The sequence below is a fragment of the Arachis ipaensis genome, chromosome B06 (assembly GCF_000816755.2).
Source record: "Arachis ipaensis cultivar K30076 chromosome B06, Araip1.1, whole genome shotgun sequence".
NCBI lineage: Eukaryota > Viridiplantae > Streptophyta > Magnoliopsida > Fabales > Fabaceae > Arachis > Arachis ipaensis.
In genome coordinates this window covers 131,791,214-131,814,575 of record NC_029790.2, presented here as the reverse complement: position 1 = coordinate 131,814,575, position 23,362 = coordinate 131,791,214, and the positions used below count along the sequence as shown (strand labels likewise).

The 23,362-nt window shown below is 36.2% G+C and overlaps 2 protein-coding genes across 4 annotated transcripts; both read right to left on the bottom strand.

Moving 5' to 3' along the window:
* On the bottom strand, positions 14,027-19,163 carry LOC107605425. The gene is made up of 4 exons (XM_016307303.2): positions 18,772-19,163; positions 17,308-17,378; positions 16,198-16,333; positions 14,027-14,477 (listed from the first exon to the last, which is right to left on the bottom strand). Exons 1-4 carry the CDS (start codon positions 18,926-18,928, stop codon positions 14,392-14,394), a joined length of 450 nt encoding a protein of 149 aa, XP_016162789.1. The 5' UTR covers positions 18,929-19,163; the 3' UTR covers positions 14,027-14,391.
* LOC107605423 (chorismate mutase 2) lies at positions 19,953-23,166 on the bottom strand. 3 transcript variants are annotated; one of them, XM_016307302.2, is made up of 6 exons: positions 22,848-23,166; positions 22,246-22,486; positions 21,464-21,550; positions 21,229-21,372; positions 20,955-21,047; positions 19,953-20,398 (listed from the first exon to the last, which is right to left on the bottom strand). In XM_016307302.2, the coding sequence occupies exons 2-6, from the start codon at positions 22,477-22,479 to the stop codon at positions 20,165-20,167; spliced, it is 792 nt and encodes a 263-aa protein (XP_016162788.1). In that variant the 5' UTR covers positions 22,480-22,486; positions 22,848-23,166; the 3' UTR covers positions 19,953-20,164. The 3 variants fall into 3 exon arrangements, with proteins under 3 accessions (XP_016162788.1, XP_016162787.1, XP_020960861.1); XM_016307301.2 differs by having other exon boundaries at positions 22,246-22,572; positions 22,848-23,155; XM_021105202.1 differs by lacking the exons at positions 19,953-20,398; positions 20,955-21,047 and adding an exon at positions 21,054-21,162 and having other exon boundaries at positions 21,208-21,372; positions 22,246-22,572; positions 22,848-23,161.

Sequence of the window (23,362 nt, the reverse complement as noted above, 5' to 3'; positions counted from 1 at the left end):
GACATAGAAATTGATATCACCATCCTTGTCTAACAACCATATATTGACAATTATGAGGGACCAACCCATCAAGTCTACTTCTATATTTGAAGTAAGTCAAATAGGCTTGATCAACATCAACCATAAGTCCCAACTTAGCCATTAATTAGCTTAATGGTAGGTTAGTGTTAATGGGTATCAAATTGACCAACAAGGGACCCAAATCATCAATTCAATTAGACCCAATGACTCAAGGTCACCCAATTCCCTTAGCCTAGGCCAAAAGTAAAGAAAACTACTCTATAACTAGTGAAAACATTTTATCAAATACCTAGAGTGTAATAAAAAGTAAACATCATAAAATGCAAGAATTAATCAAAACTATAACTAATATAAGAAATAAATCAACAATAGCAACTAAGATAAACATAAAAAGACATGGAAACATAAAATTGCATTAAAGAAAATAAAAATCTAACAAGGGTTCATGAAAGTAAAAATGGAAACATAAAGAAATTAACAAGAAAAACTAAGAAGATTAAGACAATAGAACAATAAAATATAAAGAGAGTTGAACTAAAAACAAGAATTAAAACTTGGATCTAAGGAAATTTGACCTAAACTACCCTAAATTCTAGAGAGAATAGAGAGGTTCTCTCTCTAGAATTCTAACCTAAAACATGATGAAAACTAAACTATGACTACTCTCCCCCACCCCCAATTCCCTTCCAATTCTTGGTTCAAAAGCATCATAAATGAGTTGGATTTTAGGCCTCCTTCAGCTCAGAAATGGCCCCAGCGTATTGCCTTTAATGAGGTCACATGCTGCTTGTCACGCGTACGCGTCACTGGCAACTTTCCTTATCACGTGTACGCGTCGATCACGCGTACGCGTCGCCTTGACGATTTCCTTCCCACGCGCACGCGTGGGCCACGTACACGCGTCGCTGGACAGATTACCAAAATCTCATTTCTTCATGAATTCTCCATTTTTGCATGTTTTTTCTTTATTTCTTCAATTTAATCCTTGCCTTGTAAACCTGAGATCACTTAACAGACATACCAAGGCATCGAATGGAATTAAAGAGAATTAAATTTAGCAATTTTAAAGCCTAAAAAGCATGTTTTCACTCTTAAGCACAAATTAGGATAAATTCACAAAATCATGCTATTTCATTGAATAAATGTGAGATAAGTTGATAAAATTCCCTAAATTCAACACAAGATAAACCACAAAATTGGGGTTTATCATTAGGCTCTTTAGGGGATAATTTATGACACTTCAACTCTTCTAGTTCACGCCCCTGCTTCTCTTGTTCCTTGACTAGTTTGCAAAGCATGCTAGTCTGGTCTTTTTGTTCCCCTCTTAATTGATCCAAGGTGGTTTGTAATTGTGCAACAAATGCTTCCATATGGGTCCAATATTCAATTGGAGGGATCTCTTGTGCTTGAAGAGGCTCAGGTGTCTTCCTTTTGGGATGATCATCTGGTAGTCTGGCACTTTCCATCACTTGCTTAGTGATTGGGCCATCTGCTGGGATCTATGAGTCTCTATTAATCAGGACTTCAGCCTCCTTTCGCAAACAAAAGATAAGGTTTGGATAGGCCAACTTGGCTTGAGTTGACATCCTATTTGCAACCTTGTACAACTTAAAGGGGATTAATTGGTGGACTTCCACCACATTCCTCATCATGATGTAGTGAATCAGCACATGCCTTCTGATGGTGACTTCAGAACGGTTGCTAGTGGGGAGTATGGAACACCCAATGAAATCCAGCCAACCCCTAGCAACTAGTTGGAGATCCAATCTTCTCATTTGGTTTGGTTTACCTTTTGTGTTATTGATCCACTGAGTTCCAGGTAGACATATGTCTTCTAGAATCTGATCCAACTTGGGATCAGCTACCACCCTCCTATTAAAGGATTCTGGATCATCCCTTTGTGGAGGTAATTTAAAGATCTCTCTCACCTTGTCAAGATGAAAATATAGAGTCTTTCCTTGGACCATGGTGCGAAAAGTATGGAACCCTTGTCCATCTTTCTTTCGCTTATCTGTCATCTACAGATTTGCATAGAATTTGTGAACCATTGTTATTCCAACATTGGTCATAGTGTTGGCTAGGGCTTTCCAGCCTCTCTTTTGAATCTGCTCTTGGATCTCCAAGTACTCATCTTCTTTTAATTCGAATCTGGCCTCCGGGATCACTGTCCTCTTGCACATTATTTTGTAATAATGTTCTTCATGCTGCTTGGTATAGAATCTGAAAGGTTTGAAAACAGCTGTTTGGTTGTCTTCTTTGCTTCTTGAAGTGAGTTTTCCACTTTTTGGAGCCATGGAGTTCGAATGGAGTGAGAAAGCAAGGCTCTTTTCACACCAAACTTAAAAGGTTTGCTCGTCCCTGAGCAAAAAAAAAAAGTAAAGAAAGAAGAAGAAGAAGAGGAGAGGGATTTGAATAGGATGTGGATGAGGGAGTGTGTGGGGCGAATGATATATATAGGGAGGAGAGGGTGGGTTTTTCGAAATTAATTAGATAAAAGATAAGGAAGATATGATTCACACTTTGGTAAAAGATAGAAAAAGATAACTTTTAAAATTGTTGGAGTATTAAAGATATGAAAAAGATAAGATATAAGTTATTAAAGATATGGAAAATATTTGAAAGTTTAATGAAGGATTTGAAAAAGAATTGCAAAAGATATGAAAAGATTTTAAATTTGAAAAAGATTTGAAAAAGAATTGAGAAAGATTTGAAAAGTTTTTAAATTTAAAAGGAATTTGAAATTGAAAGATGATGGTTGAAAGAATTTTGTTTAAAAGATGTGGTTAAAAAGATAAGATTTGAAAAAGATATGTTTAGAAGAAGTCAAAAACCTCCCCAACCATTGTTGGGTGTTGAACGCCCAGATAGTGCGTCCCGGCTGGCGTTCAACACCAGCTTGCTACTCCTTTCAGGGCGTTGAACGCCCAGCCAGTGCTCCATGGCTGGCGTTCAACACCAGCTTTTCTTCCCCCTTCAGGGCATTGAACGCCCAGCCAGTGCTCCCTGGCTGGCATTCAACGCCAGACTTATTGCTCCTTGGGGGCGTTGAACACCCAGCTAGTGTCCCCTGGCTGGCGTTCAATGCCAGTCTTACTGCTTCTTGAGGGCGTTCAACGCCCATCCTTCCCTCTTGTCTAGCGTTCAACGCCAGCAAGGGGCTTTCCCCATGGTGCTTTGTTATTAGCTCTGACTGTCTCTGTTTCTGTTTTAACTACTGCATATTATCACAAACCTAAAGAAACAATTATGAAAATTAAACTGATATAGACTTAATGAAAAACAGAAATAACTTTAATTATGGTTGGGTTGCCTCCCAACAAGCACTTCTTTACTGTCGTTTAGCTGGACTGTACTGTGCTTATGTCAACAATAGGGTAGATTTCTCTTGCTCAACTTCACCACCCAACTAATGTTTCACTTTCTGACCATTAATAGTAAATCTTTTATCAGAGTAATTACTTTGGAATTCTATTTGACCATAGGGTGATACATTAGTGATTAGGAAAGGTCCTGTACAACGTGACTTAGGCTTTCCTGGGAAGAGCTTTAGTTTAGAATTGAAAAGTAGAACTTTCTGTCCAGGTTCAAAGACTCTGGAAGATAGCTTTTTGTTATGCCACTTCTTGGCCCTTTCTTTATAAATTTTTGCATTTTCAAATGCAGCTAGTCTGAATTCATCCAAATCATTTAGCTGGAGCAACCTTCTCTCTCCTACTGCCTTTGCATCAAGGTTTAGGAGTTTGGTTGCTCAGTAAGCCTTGTGTTCCAGCTCAACTGGCAGGTGGCATGCCTTCCCATACACCAATTGATATGGTGATGTTCCTATAGGGGTCTTGAAAGCTATTCTGTATGCCTAGAGAGCATTATTAAGCTTTCTTGCCCAATCCTTTCTAGAGGTATTCACCGTCCTTTCCAGGATTCTCTTCAGTTTCCTATTTGAGACCTTAGTTTGCCCATTTGTTTGTGGATGATATGGGGTAGCCACTTTGTGGTGAACTCTGTATCAGTTTAGAACAACGTCAAGCTGTTTGTTGCAGAAATGAGTTCCTCCATCATTGATCAGTGTCCGAGGGACACCAAACCTACTTGACATATTCTTCTGGAGAAACTTCATCACTACTCTAGTGTCATTTGTGGGTGATGCGACTGCCTCAACCCATTTAGACACATAATCCACTGCCACAAGGATATAGGTGTTTGAGTATGAAGGTGAGAAAGGACCCATGAACTCTATACCCGATACATCAAATAGCTCTATCTCTAGGATTCCTTGCTAAGGTATGTCGTGACCATGAGGGAGATTGCCAGCCCTTTGGCAACTATCACAGTGACGAACAAACTCTCGGAAATCCTTAAAGAGTGTGGGCCAGTAGAAACCACTTTGGAGAACCTTTGTGGCTGTTCGCTCACCTCCAAAGTGTCCTCCATAATCGGAGCCTTGGCAGTGCCATAGGATTTTCTGTGCCTTTTCCTCAGACACACAGTGGCGGATGATACTATCTGAGCATCTCTTAAAGAGATATGGTTCATCCCACAAGTAGTATCTTGCATCATGAATGAGTTTTCGAGCTTGCTGCCTAATGTATTCCTTGGGGATGAACCTTATAGCTTTGTAATTCGCAATATTTGCAAACCAAGGTGTTGTCCGAATGGAAAAAAGAGTTGCTCATTCGGGAAGGTTTCAGACACCTCAGTAGAGGGAGGAGATGTCCCTTCTACTGGTTCAATCCGAGACAAGTGGTCAGCCACTTGATTTTCTGACCCTTTTCTGTCTCTGATTTCTATATCAAACTCTTGCAGGAGTAGTACCCATCTTATGAGCCTGGGCTTAGAATCCTGCTTGGCGAGTAGATATTTGAGAGCAGCATGGTCAGTGTAGATAATGACCTTAGATCCTATTAAATAGGATCTGAACTTGTCAATGGCATAAACCACTGCAAGTAATTCCTTCTCTGTGGTAGTGTAGTTCTTCTGTACGTCATTTAGGACACGACTGGCATAATAAATGACATGCAGAAGCTTGTCATGTCTCTACCCTAGAACTGCGCCAATGGCATGGTCACTGGCATCACACATCAATTCGAATGGTTGGTCTCAGTTGGGAGTGGAGATGATTGGTGCAGTGATAAGCTTAGCCTTCAGAGTTTCAAAGGCATGCAGGCACTCTTGGTTAAAGACAAATGGAATGTCATAGCTAGTAAGTTGCACAGGGGTTTTGCAATTTTGGAAAAATCCTTTATAAGCCTCCTTTAGAATCCTACATGGCCCAGGAAGCTTCTGATTGCCTTAACATTAGTTGGTGGTGACAATCGCTCAATTACCTCCACCTTAGCTTGATCCACTTCTATTCCCTTGTTCAAAATTCGATGCCCAAGAACAATTCATTCGGTCACCATGAAGTGACATTTTTCCTTATTTAAAACCAGGTTTGTCTCTTGGTATCGTTTGAGAACTAGGGCCAGATGGTCAAGGCAGGAGTCAAATGAGTCTCCAAAGATGGAGAAGTCATCCATGAACACTTCAAGGAATTTCTCCACCATATCAGAGAAAATGGAGAGCATACACCTCTGAAAGGTAGCAGGTGCATTGCACAGGCCAAATGGCATCCGCCTATAAGCAAACACGCCATATGGGCATGTAAATGCTGTCTTTTCTTGTTCCTGAGGATCTAATGCAATTTGATTATAGCCTGAATAGCCATCCAAAAAGCAGTAGAATGCATGACCTGCTAGTCTCTCCCGCATTTGGTCTATAAATGGAAAAGGAAAATGATCCTTTCTGGTGGCGTTATTGAGCCTCCTGTAGTCAATGCACATGCACCACCTTGTAACTGTTCTTGTGGGAATCAGTTCATTCTTTTCATTATGAACCACTGTCATGCCTCCCTTTTTGGGAACAACTTGGACAGGGCTCACCCAGGGGCTGAGAGAGATGGGATAAATAATCCCAGCCTCCCATAATTTTGTGACTTCCTTCTACACCACTTCCTTCATGGCTGGATTCAGTCGCCTTTTTGGTTGCGCCACTGGTTTTGCGTTATCCTCCAGCAGGATATTGTACATGCATTAGGTTGGGCTAATGCCCTTAAGGTCACTTATTGTCCACCCAAGGGTTGTCTTGTGTGTCTTTAGCACTTGGATTAGTGCTTTTTCTTCCTGTGGTTCCAAGGCAGAGCTTATAATCACAAGATAAGTATCCCTATCTCTAAGAAATGAATATTTCAAGGATGATGGTAATGGCTTGAGCTCGAGTTTAGGAGGCTTATCCTCTTCCTTAGGAGTTTTCACAGGCTCCTTTATTTCCTCTGGCTCCTCTAGTTCAGGCTGAGCATCATAAAAGATGCCGTTCAATTCTTCTTCGAGTCTCTCAACCATGTTCACTTCTTCCACCAGGGAATCAATGATATGAATACTCATGTACTCCTCTGGAGTATCTGGATGCTGCATGGCTTTGATAGCATTTAGCACAAACTCATCTTCATTGACCCTTAGGGTTACTTCCCCTTTCTGACTGTCAATGAGGGTCCATCCTGTAGCTAGGAAAGGTTTTCCTAGAATGAGGATTGTACTCTTGTGCTCGTCCATTTTCAGCACCACAAAATTTGTGGAAAAAGCAAAGGGTCCAACCTTAACAATCATATCCTCAATCACGCCTGATGGAAGTTTAATAGAACCATCAGCAAGTTGAACACATATACGGATTGGTTTAACTTCGTGAGTTAAACAGAGTCTCTGTATTAATGATGCAGGTATTAAGTTAATACTTGCTCCAAGATCACATAGGGCTGTCTTTGTACAGGCATCCCCTAGGGTGCAAGGTATCATAAAGCTCCCAAGATCTTTGAGTTTCTCTGGTAAGATTTTTTGGATTACTGCACTGCATTCTTCAATGAGGAGGACTGTTTCTGCCTCTCTCCAATCCTTCTTATGACTTAAGATATCTTTCATGAACTTGGCATAAGAAGGTATCTACTCAAGAGCCTCTACAAAAGGTATCTTGATCTCAAGTGTCTTGAGATAATCTGCAAAGTGGGCAAACTGTTTATCTTTTTTTGCTTCGCGAAACTTCTGAGGATATGACATCTTGGCCCTGTACTCATCAACTTTAGTTGATGTAGGTTGAATACCTATAGAATTAGAAGAGGGTTTATTGGCCTGCTTAGGAGGGGTCTTATCAACACTTGTATGTGTCTGATCATCCCTGTTTGGACGTTCAGCGCCCTTGTTACCCCTTTCCTGGAGTTCAACGCCAGGAATACTGTCCTCTTTTGGGCGTTCAACACCAGAGGTACTACCCCCTTCCTGGCATTCAACACCAGGAATAATGTCCCCTTTTGGGCGTTTAACATTAGGGGTGCTGCCCCTTTCTTGGCAATGAACGCCAATGACATTCCTCTCTGTGCGTTCAATGCACTCAGAGGTGTCTTGGATTGTAGTCTGGTTACGTTCTGTCAGCTTTTCTTCCCCTAGTCTCCTGTTATTCTGAGGTTGGGTGTTTAATATTTTTTCACTCCTCAGTTGAATAGCCTGACACTCTTCTTTTATCTACTTAGATAATTGCTGCCTAGTTTGACTCAGCTGTGCTTCTACATTCTTGTTAGAAGTCTGAGTTTCTCGCAAAGTCTCTTGCAATTCCAGCAACTGCTGTGCAAGGGCGTGTAGCTGCTGAGTCAATGGGCCATTTTATTTTGGAGACTTAGATTCAGTAGATATTGCTTTAACCTCTCCGTTTATGGAAGTCTCATCAACCGAGTACAGATGCTGGTTCGTGGCAACTGTCTCGATAAGTTCGTGAGCCTCGTCAATTATTTTTCTCATATGTATAGAACCACCAGCAAAGTGTTCTAGAGACATCCTAGCCATGTCTGTTAGGCCGTAATAGAAGATGTCTAATTGCACCCATTCTGAAAATATTTTAGTGGGGAATTTTCGTAATATTTTTCTATGCCTCTCCCAGGCATCATGAAGAGATTCATTATTCTCTTGCTTGAAGCCTTGGATGTCCAGCGTTAACTGGGTCAACTTCCTTAGGGGAAAGTATTGATTCAGAAACTTGTCTACTAGCTGCTTCTATGTTTTCAAGCTGGATTTGGGTTGGTTATTTAACCACCTCTTTGCTTGATCTCTTACAGCAAAGGAAAAGAGTAGCAGTCTGTAGACATCCCGATCCACTCCCTTAGTGTATATTGTGTCAGCAATTTGTAAAAAATTTGCCAGGAACTCAGTAGGTTCTTCCTGTGAAAGTCCAGAGTATTGACAGTTTTGCTGCACTAGAGTAATGAGCTGAGGGTTTAACTCAAAATTAATTGCTCTAATGGGGGTATACTGATACTTCTCCCACAGAAGTCAGGAGTGGGGGCCGTATAGGACCCTAAAATTCTTCTGAACTGTTCATTCCCATTTGGATTCATGGTGAAGAAACGTAGGAGAATTTGGATATTAAAAAGTAAGAAGGGAAACTAGAATTAAAATATTTTTTATTTTTAATTAATTGAATTAAAAAGATTTAAAAATTTCGTGTGATTTTTGAAAAAGAAGAAAGAGAAAGAGGTAAGAAGTTTTTGAAAATAGAAGAGAGAGAAATTAGTTAGGAAGTTTTTGAAAAAAAGGAAAGAGAGAACAAGTAACTAATTAAGAAAGATTTGAAAATAAGATGAGATAGGAGATTTGAAAAAAATTTTATTTTGAATTTTGAAATTGAAAGAAGATAAAATAAAGATTTGAAAATAAGTTGAAAAGATAAGATATGGTGAAGATTTGAATTTGAAATTTAAAATTAAGATAAGATAAGATAATGATTTGAAATTTAAAGAAAGATAAACCAAAGATAAGATAAAGATTTGAAAAAGTTTTGAATTTTAAAATTTTAAAAGAAAGATAAGATAGGAAAGAATCAAATTAAAAGAAAAGATTTCAAAAGATAAGATTTGAAATTTAAAATTTGATCTTTACTAACAAGAAAACACCAAACTTAAAATTTTTAAATCAAGATAAGAAAAGAAGGTAAGTTTTTTGAAAATTTGAATAAAGATAAAAGAAATATTTTTTATTTTTTTTGAATTAATTAAGAAAGAGAAAAACAACTAAAAGACACGAAACTTAAAATTTTTAGATCAAAGACACTAGTTTTTCGAAAATTAGAAAGAAAAACAACTAAAAGACACCAAACTTAAAAATTTTAAGATCAAAACAAGAAAAAAAAAACAAGAACAACTTGAATACCAAGAAGAACATGATGCGTGAGTATCTTATCTATCTTTTCCTTGTGAATTTGCACTTGAATTGCCAAGTTTAATCAAAATTTAAATATCTTTTAGCCACTATGGATGCTACTTTGAGTTGTGCACAATTCTATTTATTTCAGGTAGCATTTGGATGGATTTGACAGACTTTTGCAGCAGAAAAGGGAGAAAGCGAATGATGATGTCATTCCTGACTTCCTGCACTCAAACAGAAATAACTTGAGCTATAGAGGTCCAATTGACGTGATTCCAGCGGCGTTGGAAACTAACTTTCAGGGCTTTCCAATGATATATAATAGTGCATACTTCTTCTCCAGCAACCTCTGCCTCCTCCACGTTGAACTTGGCCCCTGCCAAGTTCAGCGTGGAACTTGAAAGCTCCCAGGGAAGCACACGCCACATCCCACGTTGAACTTGGAAAAAGCCAAGTTGAGCGTGGACTCAAAGGGAAACAAGCAAAACGATGCTGCCTCCTCCACGCTGAACTTGGAAATTTCCAAGTTCAGCGTGGATCCGAATGCCCCAAGTGGTCCCCAAGCACTCATACAAAGCTGCGCTGAAATTAATTAATTTTGATTTAATTTTTATTTTATTTATAATTAGGAAAAATATTATTTAATTTTTAGAAAATATATTTTACATTAATTAGGATTAGATATAAAAGAGAAAAGAATCAGCCCTTCAGGCTCATCTCTTCTCTTCTACCTCATTCCGCAATTTACAGTTTTTCAGAATCCTTATTTTCTCTCTGAACCATGAGCAACTAAACCTCCAATGTTAAGGTTAGGAGCTCTGTCTATTGTATGGATTGATACTTTTATTTTTCTATTTTAATTCATGTACTGATTTATAATTCAAGAATTATTTTCGTTCTTTATCTTATGAATTTGGGTGGAACGGAAGTATGACCCTTGTTCTAATTGAGTTCTTGTATAACTTGGAAAAGCTCTTTACTTGAACAACAGCTTGAAAACAATTTCTCCTAGACTTCTAATTATCTGGACTTAATGGGATACGTGACATATAATCCTTTTATATTTGGTTAATTAGAGTTTATGTGGCACATAAATTAGAATTGAACTTCATCCTCTAATTGGAATTAAGTGACAAGGAATTGGCGGTTGATGAAAGTTAGAGTAGACTAAGAAGGTCTAAGGAATTAGAGCTTAGTCATATATAGTTTGCCATGAATTGAATCTTGCATGATTAAAATAGTTAGTCAGAAAAGTCAATCCGAAAAATAGATATCTCTGAAGCCTTAACTGTTTTTCCATATATTATTCTCATCAATTTACTGCTTATTGTTTTAATTTCTGAATTACTGTTTAATGCTTTTGAATACCAAAACACTATTTTCTGTTTGTCTGACTAAGCCAATCACTTAACCATTGTTGCTTGATCCATCAATCCTCGTGGGATCGACTCTCATTCACCTGAGGTACTACTTGGTACGACCCGGTGCACTTGCCAGTTAGTTTGTGGGTTATAAATTTCACACTATAACACTCAAGGACAATTTCAAAAATTTTAAGAAAACATAAACACACAAGGGATACCAAACTTAAAAATTGACACTAGACTTGAACAAAAAGACACAATTTTTTATTTTTTATTTTTGGAAAAATAAAACAAGAAAGTTCGAATTTTTAACAAGAACAAGAACAAAAAACTCACACAAAAGACAAAGATTAATAAAGAAAAGGAAAGGTTTTGAAAAATTTTTGAAAAGAAAACAAAAGACACAAAACAAAACAGTAAAAAGTAACTAATCTAAGCAACAAGATAATCTGGTAGTTTGTCAAACTCGAACAATCCCCGCCAAAAACTTGGTGCACGAAATTGACTCCGCAATATTCGCACAGATTGACCGGCAAGTGCACCAGGTCGTCCAAGTAATACCTCAGGTGAGTGAGGGTCGATCCCACGGAGATTGTTGGTTTGAACAAGTAATGGCTACCTTGTAGATCTTAGTCAAGCAGATAGAAAATATGATAGTTGATGTGAAAAATGCATAAAACAGATAAATAAATAAACCGTTACTAGATAGATGTGAAAACAGTCATGAGAGAATGGTTGAGGCTTCGAAGATGCTTCTTCCTTCTGGATCAACTTTTCTCACCATCTACTCCAACTTCTGATGATTCATTCCATGGCAGGCTGTAAATGACTAACGCCAGGTCAGTTGTCATTAGCCTCCTCTGCTTCAGATGAAACGCCGGGTCAGCGGTCATCCAATCTGAACGGGAGTGAAGCTTCTGCAGTCCATTCCCTTGGTGATCCTACTCAAAGCGTCACAGACAATGTTGTTGCCATGAAGGTCTTCTATAAGCATGCGGCTCTTCACTCAATTGAATTCCTGATCCATAATGCAATCCATCATTGAAGTTTTCATTTCTTGCAACATAGTTGTAACCAGACTCAGCTAAACGGGTGAGAATTCATGGTAAAAAGAGAAAATAAAAATGAAGGCTAATAAGAAACAAAGAAAACAAACTCCTAAACTATCAAAAGCAAGCAAAAAATAAAAAACAAGGTATTCACAATATTCACATATGAACTAACCAATAACAAGCACACATTGTAATTCTCAAGCAACGGCGCCAAAAACTTGACATAGGCCAAACGTCGGTTTAGAAATTTCTCAGAAAGAATCAGGTTGCAAGTATAGTTCCAAACCAATAAATGACCCGAATCAAAGTTCAATTTATTTGTCACAAATGTAAACCAATAAAAACTGAGAGTATTAGATCTCCGGTCATCTCTCAAAGAAATTACAGTGAGATGTGCGTATTATTGGTTACGAGATTAAGGGATTTGAAGATAAAAAGACAAGAAATTAAATTGCAAGAATGTAAAGCTAATGACTAAAGGAAGATAAATGCTAAAAGACACTCCTGGCAAGGATTGAGACTCAAGGCTTCCTAACCAAGTCATTGACCACAAACATGGCAATTACCTAGAGTTAATCACATTTCGTCATCTCCAACATTGGGAGAAAGTCAAATAGGCATAGTTAGTCTTAATTCATAGGTCTTACTCGTCAATGGAAACAAGAACAACTAACAACTCTAAATCACCAATTAATATTGGACATCAACAACTCTCGTGTCACTAACCACGACATGATAATTACAAGAGCGAACCCAATAGTAAGGCCTATGGATTTGCATGTTTTTTCTTCACTTCTTCAAACCATCGTGGCCTTCTAAGTTTGAAATTACTCAACAAACACATCAATGCATCGAATAGAATTTAAGTGAATTAAATTTAGCGATTTTAAAGCACAAAAAGCATGTTTTTAATTATTAAGCACAATTAGGAGAAATTCGCAAGACCATGCTATTCCAGTGAATAAATACAAGATAAATTGATAAAATCCACTTATTTAAATCCAAAATAAACTATAAAATTGTGGTTTATCAGTTGACTCTCGTCAACAAGAAGTCGATTTGAGAGAGTGTCGTCCACTCCTATAAGTTATAAGATATTTGTCTCTTTTTTTAAAACATGTATTTGCGATGAGAAAGTCAAATGTTGAGGAAAAGTTTAAAATAGTTTTTATCCTCGGTATTGACCACCCGAAAATCATGGCCTCCGTGAATACTTTCATACCCATTTACTTTTCTTCCAACATGGCCATTTAAATCTCCTCCTAAGAAAATCTTATCTCCTGAAGGTATGTCTTGTTATCTCCTGAAGGTATGTCTTGGAGCAAACTCTCTAGATCCTCCCAAAACTTTATCTTGTGTTGCTTGTCCAAACTCACTTGCGGTGCATAGGTGCTAATCACATGAAAAGTACCTCCTTCCACTACAAGTTTGATAGAGATGATCCAATCTCCCACCTTCTTGACATCCACTACGTCCTTCTTCCACTGCTTATCCACGATAATACCTACCCAATTCCTATTCTTCACCTTTTCTGTATACCAAAATTTGAATCCGAAAGTATCCAACTCCCTAACCTTCGCACCGACTTATTTTGTTTCTTGTAGGCACATGATGTTAATCTTCCTCCTCGTCATGGTATCCACCACTTCCATGGATTTTTCTGATAAAGTGCCTATGTTCCATGTCACAAATCTCAACCTTCTGTCACTCTGACGTTTACCTTTACTTTTTTCTTTGTGAACTAGCTTATTTATTCTCATCTGTTCAGGAAAACGCAGAAACTCTTGCTCATTTAACACTACATTCGGGCACCGATACAGCGACTCTTGTTCATTTGACAATGTACGCGAGCCATACAGCACCTTACTTTCGGATAACGACCTAGCTTTGGCGCAATAACATCTTTGTTCCATGCAATGAAAATTCGACTAAGTTTTTATATTGACTGTGGAATGCCTAACAGAAAATATATCTTACCTTATATAAAACGACTTATTTGCTGTTCTAAAAAGGATTTATAGCATAAATACTTATAAAACAATAGCTAGTTGTAAAGTTTGAAAACAAATTACACTAATACTCTTAGAATTCATATCCATGTATATTTTAAACCTGACACTACAGTCAATTTCGATCTATATGAAACCGTATACCAAATGATTTTAGATAACATGAAATTTTATAAATGTGATCTTACATTATATAAATTTCTAATTCGAAGGTCAGTTTTATAAAAACCTATTCCAATAAAAAAAAAATCAGCATGTATTGCACTTTAAATCTTGGCAACTATGGCTTTTGCTTCATTTCAGGCACGGAGTAAACATGATCACATGGAATCATATGGTATCTCCGTTAAACACGAACAACAATGTAAAAAGTAGATGATGAACCATAGGGTATCAAGCAATGCACAACCAAACTGTGTCTTAGAGGAAATAGCATTTACAACAGAAGTCAGCTATAATGATAATACTCAGCACCGGCTTATGATTGTTGCTATACAGTGTGTGCACTAATCATTACTATTTGTCACATTTTAGTAAACATGTTAACCTTCATTTGTACTATTGGATTGGATTCTCATAAAGTGATCATCTTGTTAAAGGGAGAAAATGAGTCTCTGATCAACTTCGAATCAAGTTAGTTGGACTCGCATATAATAAGAGCTCACTTTCTCCCCTTTCCAATGTTGTCACTTTAAAGGAGCTAAATCCTGTACTATAAGTCATAAAGTTCTCACGCTTGAGAGGAGGTTGTTCCGTTTTTCTCCATTTGTCTTTGTCTGGCCCTCTCCATCTTTCTTCTACGCCATTCCTCCAAAGCTGATAATTGCAAATATAAAAAGGAAATCAAACCATTGGAAAGTGTAAATCTTTATTCAAACTGATAGAAACAAGTTGTTTGTTCCTTTTAAGCTAGTTTAGCAGGTTTAGGAGCAGTACGGCTAGGCCTATCTGCTGCCTATAAATACTAGGGATTAGTTAGTTTTCAGTCAGTTAGAGACAAATCTGTTCAGTTTGTTATAGGAGAGGGAAATTCTCTCCAAAGTTGATTAGTTCCAACCGTATACTTCAATAAGGGGATTGTGATTCACAAACCCTAGTTCACCAATAAAATCCCTAATTCTGTTAGATCTCAGTTCCTATCAACTGGTATCAGAAGCCCACGGATCCTGGTACTTGTGGTGTTCCGCAGCTCAAAAATGGATAAATAGGTATTTTATAGAAGAAATGCCAGCAGACCAATGTGCATAGTGTGAAAAAACAATTTAAGCTTTGTTTATATTAGCACTAGTGAAAGTACCAGGCTTCGCACAGGAAGGCAGAACCAACAATACTTCATTAAATGAACGGCTTACCAGTTGAAATAGAAAAACGAGTACTTTAATGAAGAAATTACTGCATCCGTGAAACATATAATGTAAGTTATGGCCATATCTGACCACTAATAATGAAGTTCGTTGATAAAGTTGGTGTTACATTAAGACATATAAATAGATATCAAAGTTGGCGTTACTTTGTTCATATTAGCATTACACAAAAAAATAAAAAGACAAAAGAAGAATGTTGAAAGAAAAAGGAGGTTCAATAAAGTATATATCCTTAGCACCACGAAAGGAGAGGCTGATTTCAGGGTTACCCTCCTATTTGGATAATAGATTTGTAACAACTAAATCATGACAATTCAGGAAATGATAGGTCTACTTTTGGTTTGATCATATTGAAAATAAATAGAGAGCACAACTACAAAAACTAGCAATCAGAATGGTGCATGTCTTGAATTGTAGGTACAAGTTTGTTGGTTCAATAGGCAATCAGCTAGAGTGAAGACATATAAATGAAATCAGCATTTTGGAATGATAACAAAGGCACCATTGGCTGTCTTTGTAACAGAGCCAGCACAGCAAGCACGCTGAAGCTCAGGCTGCATTTGGAGACTGTAAAACTTGAGAAGGAGAAACAAAAATATTTTTGTTCCAAGATGTGTCTTTGTATTCTCTGATCACTGAAAACATGGGAGCAATAGGGACAGATTTTTTTCATCTCTATTGTCTCAATATCTCCATGTTTTGTATCCTAAGACTGTTACGAAATGGGACTTTAGAGCCTCAGAGGTTTGGAGTAATATGCAAATGAGAAAAAACTGTTGGGATTTATAGAGTAAAAGATTCAAAATATTTCTGGCAGAAGATGCATGTCTAGCCAAGTCCATGTCAAAAGAAAAAGAATGCACTAAATTGTAGAAACCGAGTAACTGATCATTTGTTTAACAGTAAATATGTATAAGCCTACAAGGAATTTATTATTCCTAACCGTATAAGCTTTACTGAATCAATAAAAGACCCTCATGCATATGTCATGTTGGTAATGATGATCCAAATACAATGAAATAAAGACTCCATGGATACACTTCAACTCAATTTATATTTTTCTGACAACAGAGAAGTGATGAGCATCACATATTCGGAGTTCGATCTTTGAACATGTGCACATATAATAAAGTAAAAATCAAAGTAAATTTACAAGGAGAAAAGAGAGATACCTTTCAGGCTGGCAGCGTCATTTAAGGAACGGATATCTTTTAACCTTTTAGACAGATCAACTGCAGCAGTCTGCTTCGAGTCTTTCTTCTGGGCTGTTTCTGATTCAGTGTATACATCCTGTTCAATCTCTCTCACCTATGAAGGAAGACATTCACAGTCACAGAGAAATCATTCGTGTAAAAATTCAGCATAACCGAACCTCCGGTCATTGAATAAAACATTTCTGACCCGTTATCAGCCGCTCAAAGGAAGTCAAATGACTCTTTTGAAGTATTGAGTAACAAATATTGGCCCACTCAAAAGTTTAATAAATCTTATTTGCTAATTTTTTAAAGTAAATTTTAAGTTATAACTAAAACATGAAAGCATTAGTACTGCCAATTTTTAATGGTAAAATCCAAACTGCAAAATGCAAAAATGAAAAAGCTTAAGTGGATGGGGATTCTTGTGTGTGAACTTGTAGCCATGTTGAAAAAGTTAATTATAACACTTATCTTGAAATACCCCATGGCCACACGTAATTATGGATAAAGTTTGACATTTCAATCTAGATTCGGATAAAAAGGGACAAATTGGAGATCTGAGTATCTGATTAACATCAATGAGGATTTCACATGACAAGCTGCAGAACTACAACTCCACAATTTTCTCTTCCAGTGACCAGACTTTGTCCAGGAGAAAAATACAGGTTTAGTTTTTCATGAGGCAGTAGAATGACAATATAGCGTCATGCTATGGGACAGTATTACATTCCTCCTTTCAAATTCACATCCTCTCAGCAATGAAGCGAAACCCTGAAAAATATGGCTGAAGAAATACAGATATGGCAAGTTGCTTAATAAAGTCCAGTACCCTGAGAAACAACTATAAGGAAAGTGCTTCTTGAATGACTTGAAAAATGACCCCTTTAAGGTTGACAATGTTCTCGCTAAAGGATAAATATTTAACAAAAAATGAAGTATAATGTTTGTTCTAGAAATCAAATGTGTTAGGAAAATAATTATTGTCAAATAACATTCCTACTTTGGACATCCTGGGAACAAGTTATGCTCAGAAAATACTATTTAGCAAGCAACACGATAAATAAACAAAACCAATTTGAAACTCACTCTCTTTATCAACTCCAACGGTAACATAGCAAGACGAATCTCCTCAGATTCCTTAATATAACTCAATTGAGCTGCAATTTATAGGTGAAAATTATATGAGCATTTCATAATTAGAGTCAACGTACAATATAAGATGCCAAAATTTTCCATGCTTGAGAAATAGTAAAACTCCCTTGGTATTTCTGCCAATTTTTATTCCAGTCCGAGTATCCTTCTGCCAATTATTACACAGGGCTCATACAACTTCATTGCAAGAATGTGGATGTGGACTCTACATCCACAATTAAAGGGATTGTTTGAGGGAGCATTTCCACCATTCATATCAAATAGCTAAAGATTTTGAGACATTTTGATTCATGACAACAACTATGTTTAATAACAAGTCTGCTAAGTATAAGTATAAAACAGGACAACCATAAAATTAAATTGCAGTATGCTCACACCAGAAAAAAATAAATAAATAAAATTACAGCATGTACCACATCTTATAATTTTAAATGGATTGATAAGACAAGTCTACACAGGCTAACCAAGTTTTTGGCTGTACCATTTTTAAAGCCTAACTATAGTAATTTCCCGTACTTTATTCCTGATAAGTGTATCCAATGGATGTAGAAGATGCAAATAAATTTAAAATTTTTTGGCCATCGCAAGGCAGTCAACAATATGTGGAATAAACTTAATACGTAACACTGATTCATAAGACTTGGATTAGCTGAAAAAGATTCATTTCCGGAATTTGAGAAGAAAATAAAGCAAAGGTTAGGAGAGAGGTCTGGCTTGCATATAGAATGAAGTGGTAAATTGTATTTCCAACCACCATAATAAGAGTCTAATTACAAATTTTGTAAGTCACACCTTTTGTACAACGCTATTGTCCAGGATGACCTACAAGGCTACAATGCAACCCTCATAGCTGATAAGAGGAAAATGGAGCAACCCTCTTTGAACAACGTATCATACACGGTACTGAAAACTACATATTAAAACTCTCTATTTTTTCTCTGTAAGATCTTGTTCTTATTTTGAATGTTCAAATATTATCAATTGAGATGAATTATTGATCGAAACTCACATCATATCGCGGACAGCAACCAGATAATAGAACGGCAACACTTTTCCAATAAAGTTCGTATTCCAAATTTGCCATTGGACCATTCGTCAATCAACCGAGTTATAAACACCAAATATAAAATTCTCAAATCATTTAAGAATTAAGATAAAAGTAGAGCCCGAAATCGGGAAAAAAAAACTCAAATTAAAAAAGAAAAAGAAAAAAATATCCGTAACTATTTAAAAGAAAATGTCAAATTCATAAGAATATGGAAATTATGCAATATCCATTTGGTCAAGAAATTAAACCTAAGGAACATTCGACAAAATTAAGCAATAACTACGATCCAATCGAATTCAAAACGCTACAATATTCCACAAGACAACCGAATTTAAGAAAGAGAAACTAGCCTGGGTTGGAATTAGGTGAGGAGAGTTTGTTGCGGGTGTAGGAAGAAGTGAGGAATCCATGGAGCAAGAAGAGTGCAGTGATTACGTTAATGAAGCACACCACTATGGTTGCGTTCCTGAAGGAGAACCTGAGCCTCCACCATTGCTGCCCCTCCATTTTTGCGTTGCTTTTGGGATTACGGCAAGTGCTCCAAGATTTTCCTTTTACCCCTAAATTCACGGCATCACGCCGAGTGGTGTGTAGGACCTGAGTCTAAATGAGACCTATCGCCACTACCTGTTGGAAAGAAACTAGCTAGCTACCAACCACTCAACCAGTCACTCTTTCTAATTAGGATTTCAATTCTCAATTTCTCGTTCAGAACAACTGTGTTTGTAAAGCCGTAAAGGTGAGAATTAGAATTCTCTAGACAGTTTAATTCTTTTCTTTAATTTGGAACAAGAAGGAAAAAAATTAAATTATTAATTCTTTTTTTTTTTACTTGAAACTTCTAATTTTCATATTTAATTGATTAAAAGAAATTTTTAAAGCCAATAATTTTTAATATTTTGGTTTGACTTGCAAATCAACTCTCATCAAATTTGCTTTGAATTTTAAAATATCTAAAGTGTTTCTTCTTCTTCTTTGTTTGATTTTTTTTTGTTTTTATTCTTGTTAAGAGAGTAAAACAAGAAAAAATTTGAGAAGGTAAAACAAAAAGAAAAAGATGAATAAGAAAAAAAACAGAAGATGAGGAGGAAGAGAAAGAATTTTGAATTATGCAGAACTTATCAGAATAAAAATATATCCAAATATCTTTGTGTTAACACCCAAATATCTTCGTGTTACACCCAAATTTACTGCAAATACAGAAAAATATTTCTTCGAATGCTACATTTTTTCTTTTGAATTGAACTACACCTCAGTTACTTGATTGGATTCAACACAATAATCAATTTCGTTCTAATTCAATTGACAATCTGAACCTGAATTATTCATTATTTTCAATAACGAGATGACGGAGGAGAACGAGAAAAAGAAATGAAGAGAAGAAATTCCAATAAAAAAAAAAAAGCAGGAAGAGGAAGTGTTGATGATGACGATAACGAAGGAGGAAGAAGAAGAAGAACGTGCAGTAACGATACGAAGCGCGTGAATATAAATAACTTATAAAGACTTGTATGGGAAAAACGCTTATACGTGGAGAATAATTCTTTATAATAATCAATTAACCAATCCTTCATTAATAATCTTTCTATACCTACTATACTATTAGATGTGTAAATGTTTATTATCCAAAGCATCTACACACTCTAATGGCGATTGTACAGCCACAAGAATTTGGCAATAAAGGATGGCCTAAAAATTGAGATCAATATTCCTCTTGGAAATGGCATTAAAGTTTCTTGAATTTCAATCAAGACGGTGCAATAGGTACTCAACTTGAACATCCTTAGTAAGAGGTATTATCCAATTCTTGTATAAGTTGGCAGCCACTGATGGATCAACCTTGTATGTTACATTTTTTTCATCACCATTCTTGAGGGTCACATTCTGTCCGAATACCATAGCTTTCTTTTCAACCCTCTTCCTCACCGTTTCTTCTACACTCTCAAATGTCAACAATTTCATCAATCCTTCTTTATCCTGAAATAATCAAGCATTTATATTATAGACTAAGGTTAGTAAACAACCAAGATGATATCTGTTTAAGCAATCCATGAGCATGAAATATGTTTACACAATCACCTAATTGTATGTAACTATATCATTAAATTAAAAATATTTGACTAATGTGATAACTACTTCAAAAGTTTCATATTGCACTGACCTTTGGTGATATTTAATGAAATTTAATTCAATCCTTTTTATTTCTAAAACTATACATTGATTTTCCCTAAGATTTAGGTGATAATACAACCGATACCTGTGTATTTTGTAAAATATTGCATTAAACACCTTTATAAAATAACACTAACCTCCTCTAAAGGAATGTTTATGTGAGGTCCATGTCATAGAGGGGGACCATGATAAATTTAGAAAATCAATGTAATTTGTTCAATATTATATAGTAATAGTGAACAAAAAATTAGTAGATTTGAAAAGTGATATGTGGATAGAAATATGAACATTAATGGGACTAAATTGCTAATAAGAATATTAGTGGAACTAATGTGCTAAGATTCAGCATTATGATGTATACCTCGGAGCGAATCAGAGACTCATATTGTTGAGCAGACTCCCTGAATTTCACTTCAGCAACAAATTTTCCATAATGAATCCTTCTAGAGATGGCCTGCAGAGACAAATCAGAATTAGCACTAGTTTAGAGCCATTAAGGCCACAGTTGAAATTGCTCTTATGAGTTTTGACCAAAATTTACATTCGCAACATGAAACTTGGATTAGAAGGGTTTTTTAATATAGAAGTTGCTCTATATATAAATTCATCCAAAGAGTTTTCGGAGACAACATTACCTGCAACAATGAAAGATCACTAGCTGCGGTTTGCGCATAGTTGCCGTCATCACCAGAAGCAACAAATGAAGGAAGCAGCTCCTCAAAGTAGATTTTCCAGATGGATTTGTTTATGTTAATCGAAGCAGCTTTGGGATGCAAAAACTGCAGATCTAATTAAATTTTAGCATTTTTCTTTCTTGACAGTGAACCAAGTTAGGAGATTGGAGAAAGATTTTTGGATTTGGTAAATTACCTGTGTGAAGGAGTAAGATGGCACAAGTGAAGGTGGCAGATTTTCCGGGAAGAAAGGATTTTCTTCAGGGTTATTGTATCTTCCAACCTATAGCATAGCATAACTTTTTTATGTGCAATCTTCTTTCCAAGCCAATAGCATAAGAAAATAAGAAACACTTATGGTGATTGCCAAGATCAAATGTTCTTATAATTGCATTAGTCCATAAACTAGATACTTATTGATATCTAAATGTTTCCATTTGGTAATGAGGAATGTGTTAAGGTATAACCTTATCAAAGATACTTATTATGTATTTGACACCTTTTTGAAGCCATTTTTTCAACTATAATCTCTTAAGATTCTTCCAAATTCATTGAAAAATGAAAGTTAAGTACAAACTCACATAACAAAGGTTGAGAAGTACATTGCTCATATTTACAACATGGATATCACTTGATGAATGAAGCAAGGAAAACAGAACACAATCATACTACTATAATGAGTAATGACAAACGCTTCCCACTAAGTAAAGGTCAACTACATAGATCAAACGATACCATCGCATCATATCAACAAGAATTACATTATCTGTCAACTGTCTTAATAGACTAACACACTCTTTTTCATCGGGCTAGCGAATCACAGTTTTTCTTGGATCCATATATATTTGTATAAAAAACATTTATCCAATAATGTATCCAAAAGGACCAAATAAAAGTGAATTAAGAGAGTACACAACAATAATGATAACACATTATAAAGAATAATAAATATGAGGGCTAAAACCCTAAACTACTAACCTTAGCTTGAACTGCTTCTGTATTCTTCACAACAAACTCAGCCAATGAACCAGCGAATCCCGGAATCTCCTCGCCGCCGTAGGTGCGAGAATTCATTAGGAACTTTGCTCTCTCAATGAGGCCAAAGACAATTGTATCTTCTTGCCTGATCAAAGCTTCCCTCACTGAATCCAGAGTATACACCTTCCCCTTCACAGATTCAAGACTTAATTCTTCTGCTTTCACCATTCCCATCCTGTATCTAACCCCACAAATTGCCAACACAAGAATCACCAAACGAAAATTAAGCATCATATTGAAACACCCCAAAAGATTACAACTTTAGCCCTACAATTTTATGATTAATCTGCCATTAAAATAGAGTACAAAAACAGCATTATATATAACACACGAAGATAAGAATTTGACTAATTAAGAATTGCAAGGTCAAACTCAACGCCTGCTCATATAGAGGAAAACATATTATTCCCCATAAAATCTAGATACGTTTGACATTTAATATTGAAAACGCAAAATAAAAAACAAAAACGGTGTAAAATCATACATGCAGAGATGGACAAAGTCAAAGAAAAAAAGACGGCAAATAGATAAATTATAAATACCTATGTAATCAAAGAGGCGGCTGAATTGAATTAGAGATGAAGATATAATGAGATTAATTAGCGATAAGAGAGAATATTTGGCTATTTGCTTAATGGAAGCAACACTTATGTTATGATATTGTGTGATATTTATAATTTATGATAATAGTTGAATTAAGTGAAAAGAGAAAGTAACTTGGTGGGGAAGAAGAAGGAAAAGAGTGTTGTTATGTGTGTGTGGGGCGGCGAAGAAGAAGGGTCGTTGGTTGGTTGGTTGTTGCTTACATTGGTTGAAATCAAGAGCTCTTTGAGTTTTGAGTTGGAAACCCAACCAATTTTTTGCTTTTCTTTTTTGTCCTGCGAGGAAGAAACACCGTGTGGGTTCCACCATCAACACCCAACAATGCAAGAACCACTAAAAAAAAAACTTTTGTCACATGCTGTGTTTTTTGTACGGTCAAATAATATCTTTTATTAGTTACAAATTATGTTAAAAAATAAAAAATATTATATATATGATAAAGTGATAAACTACT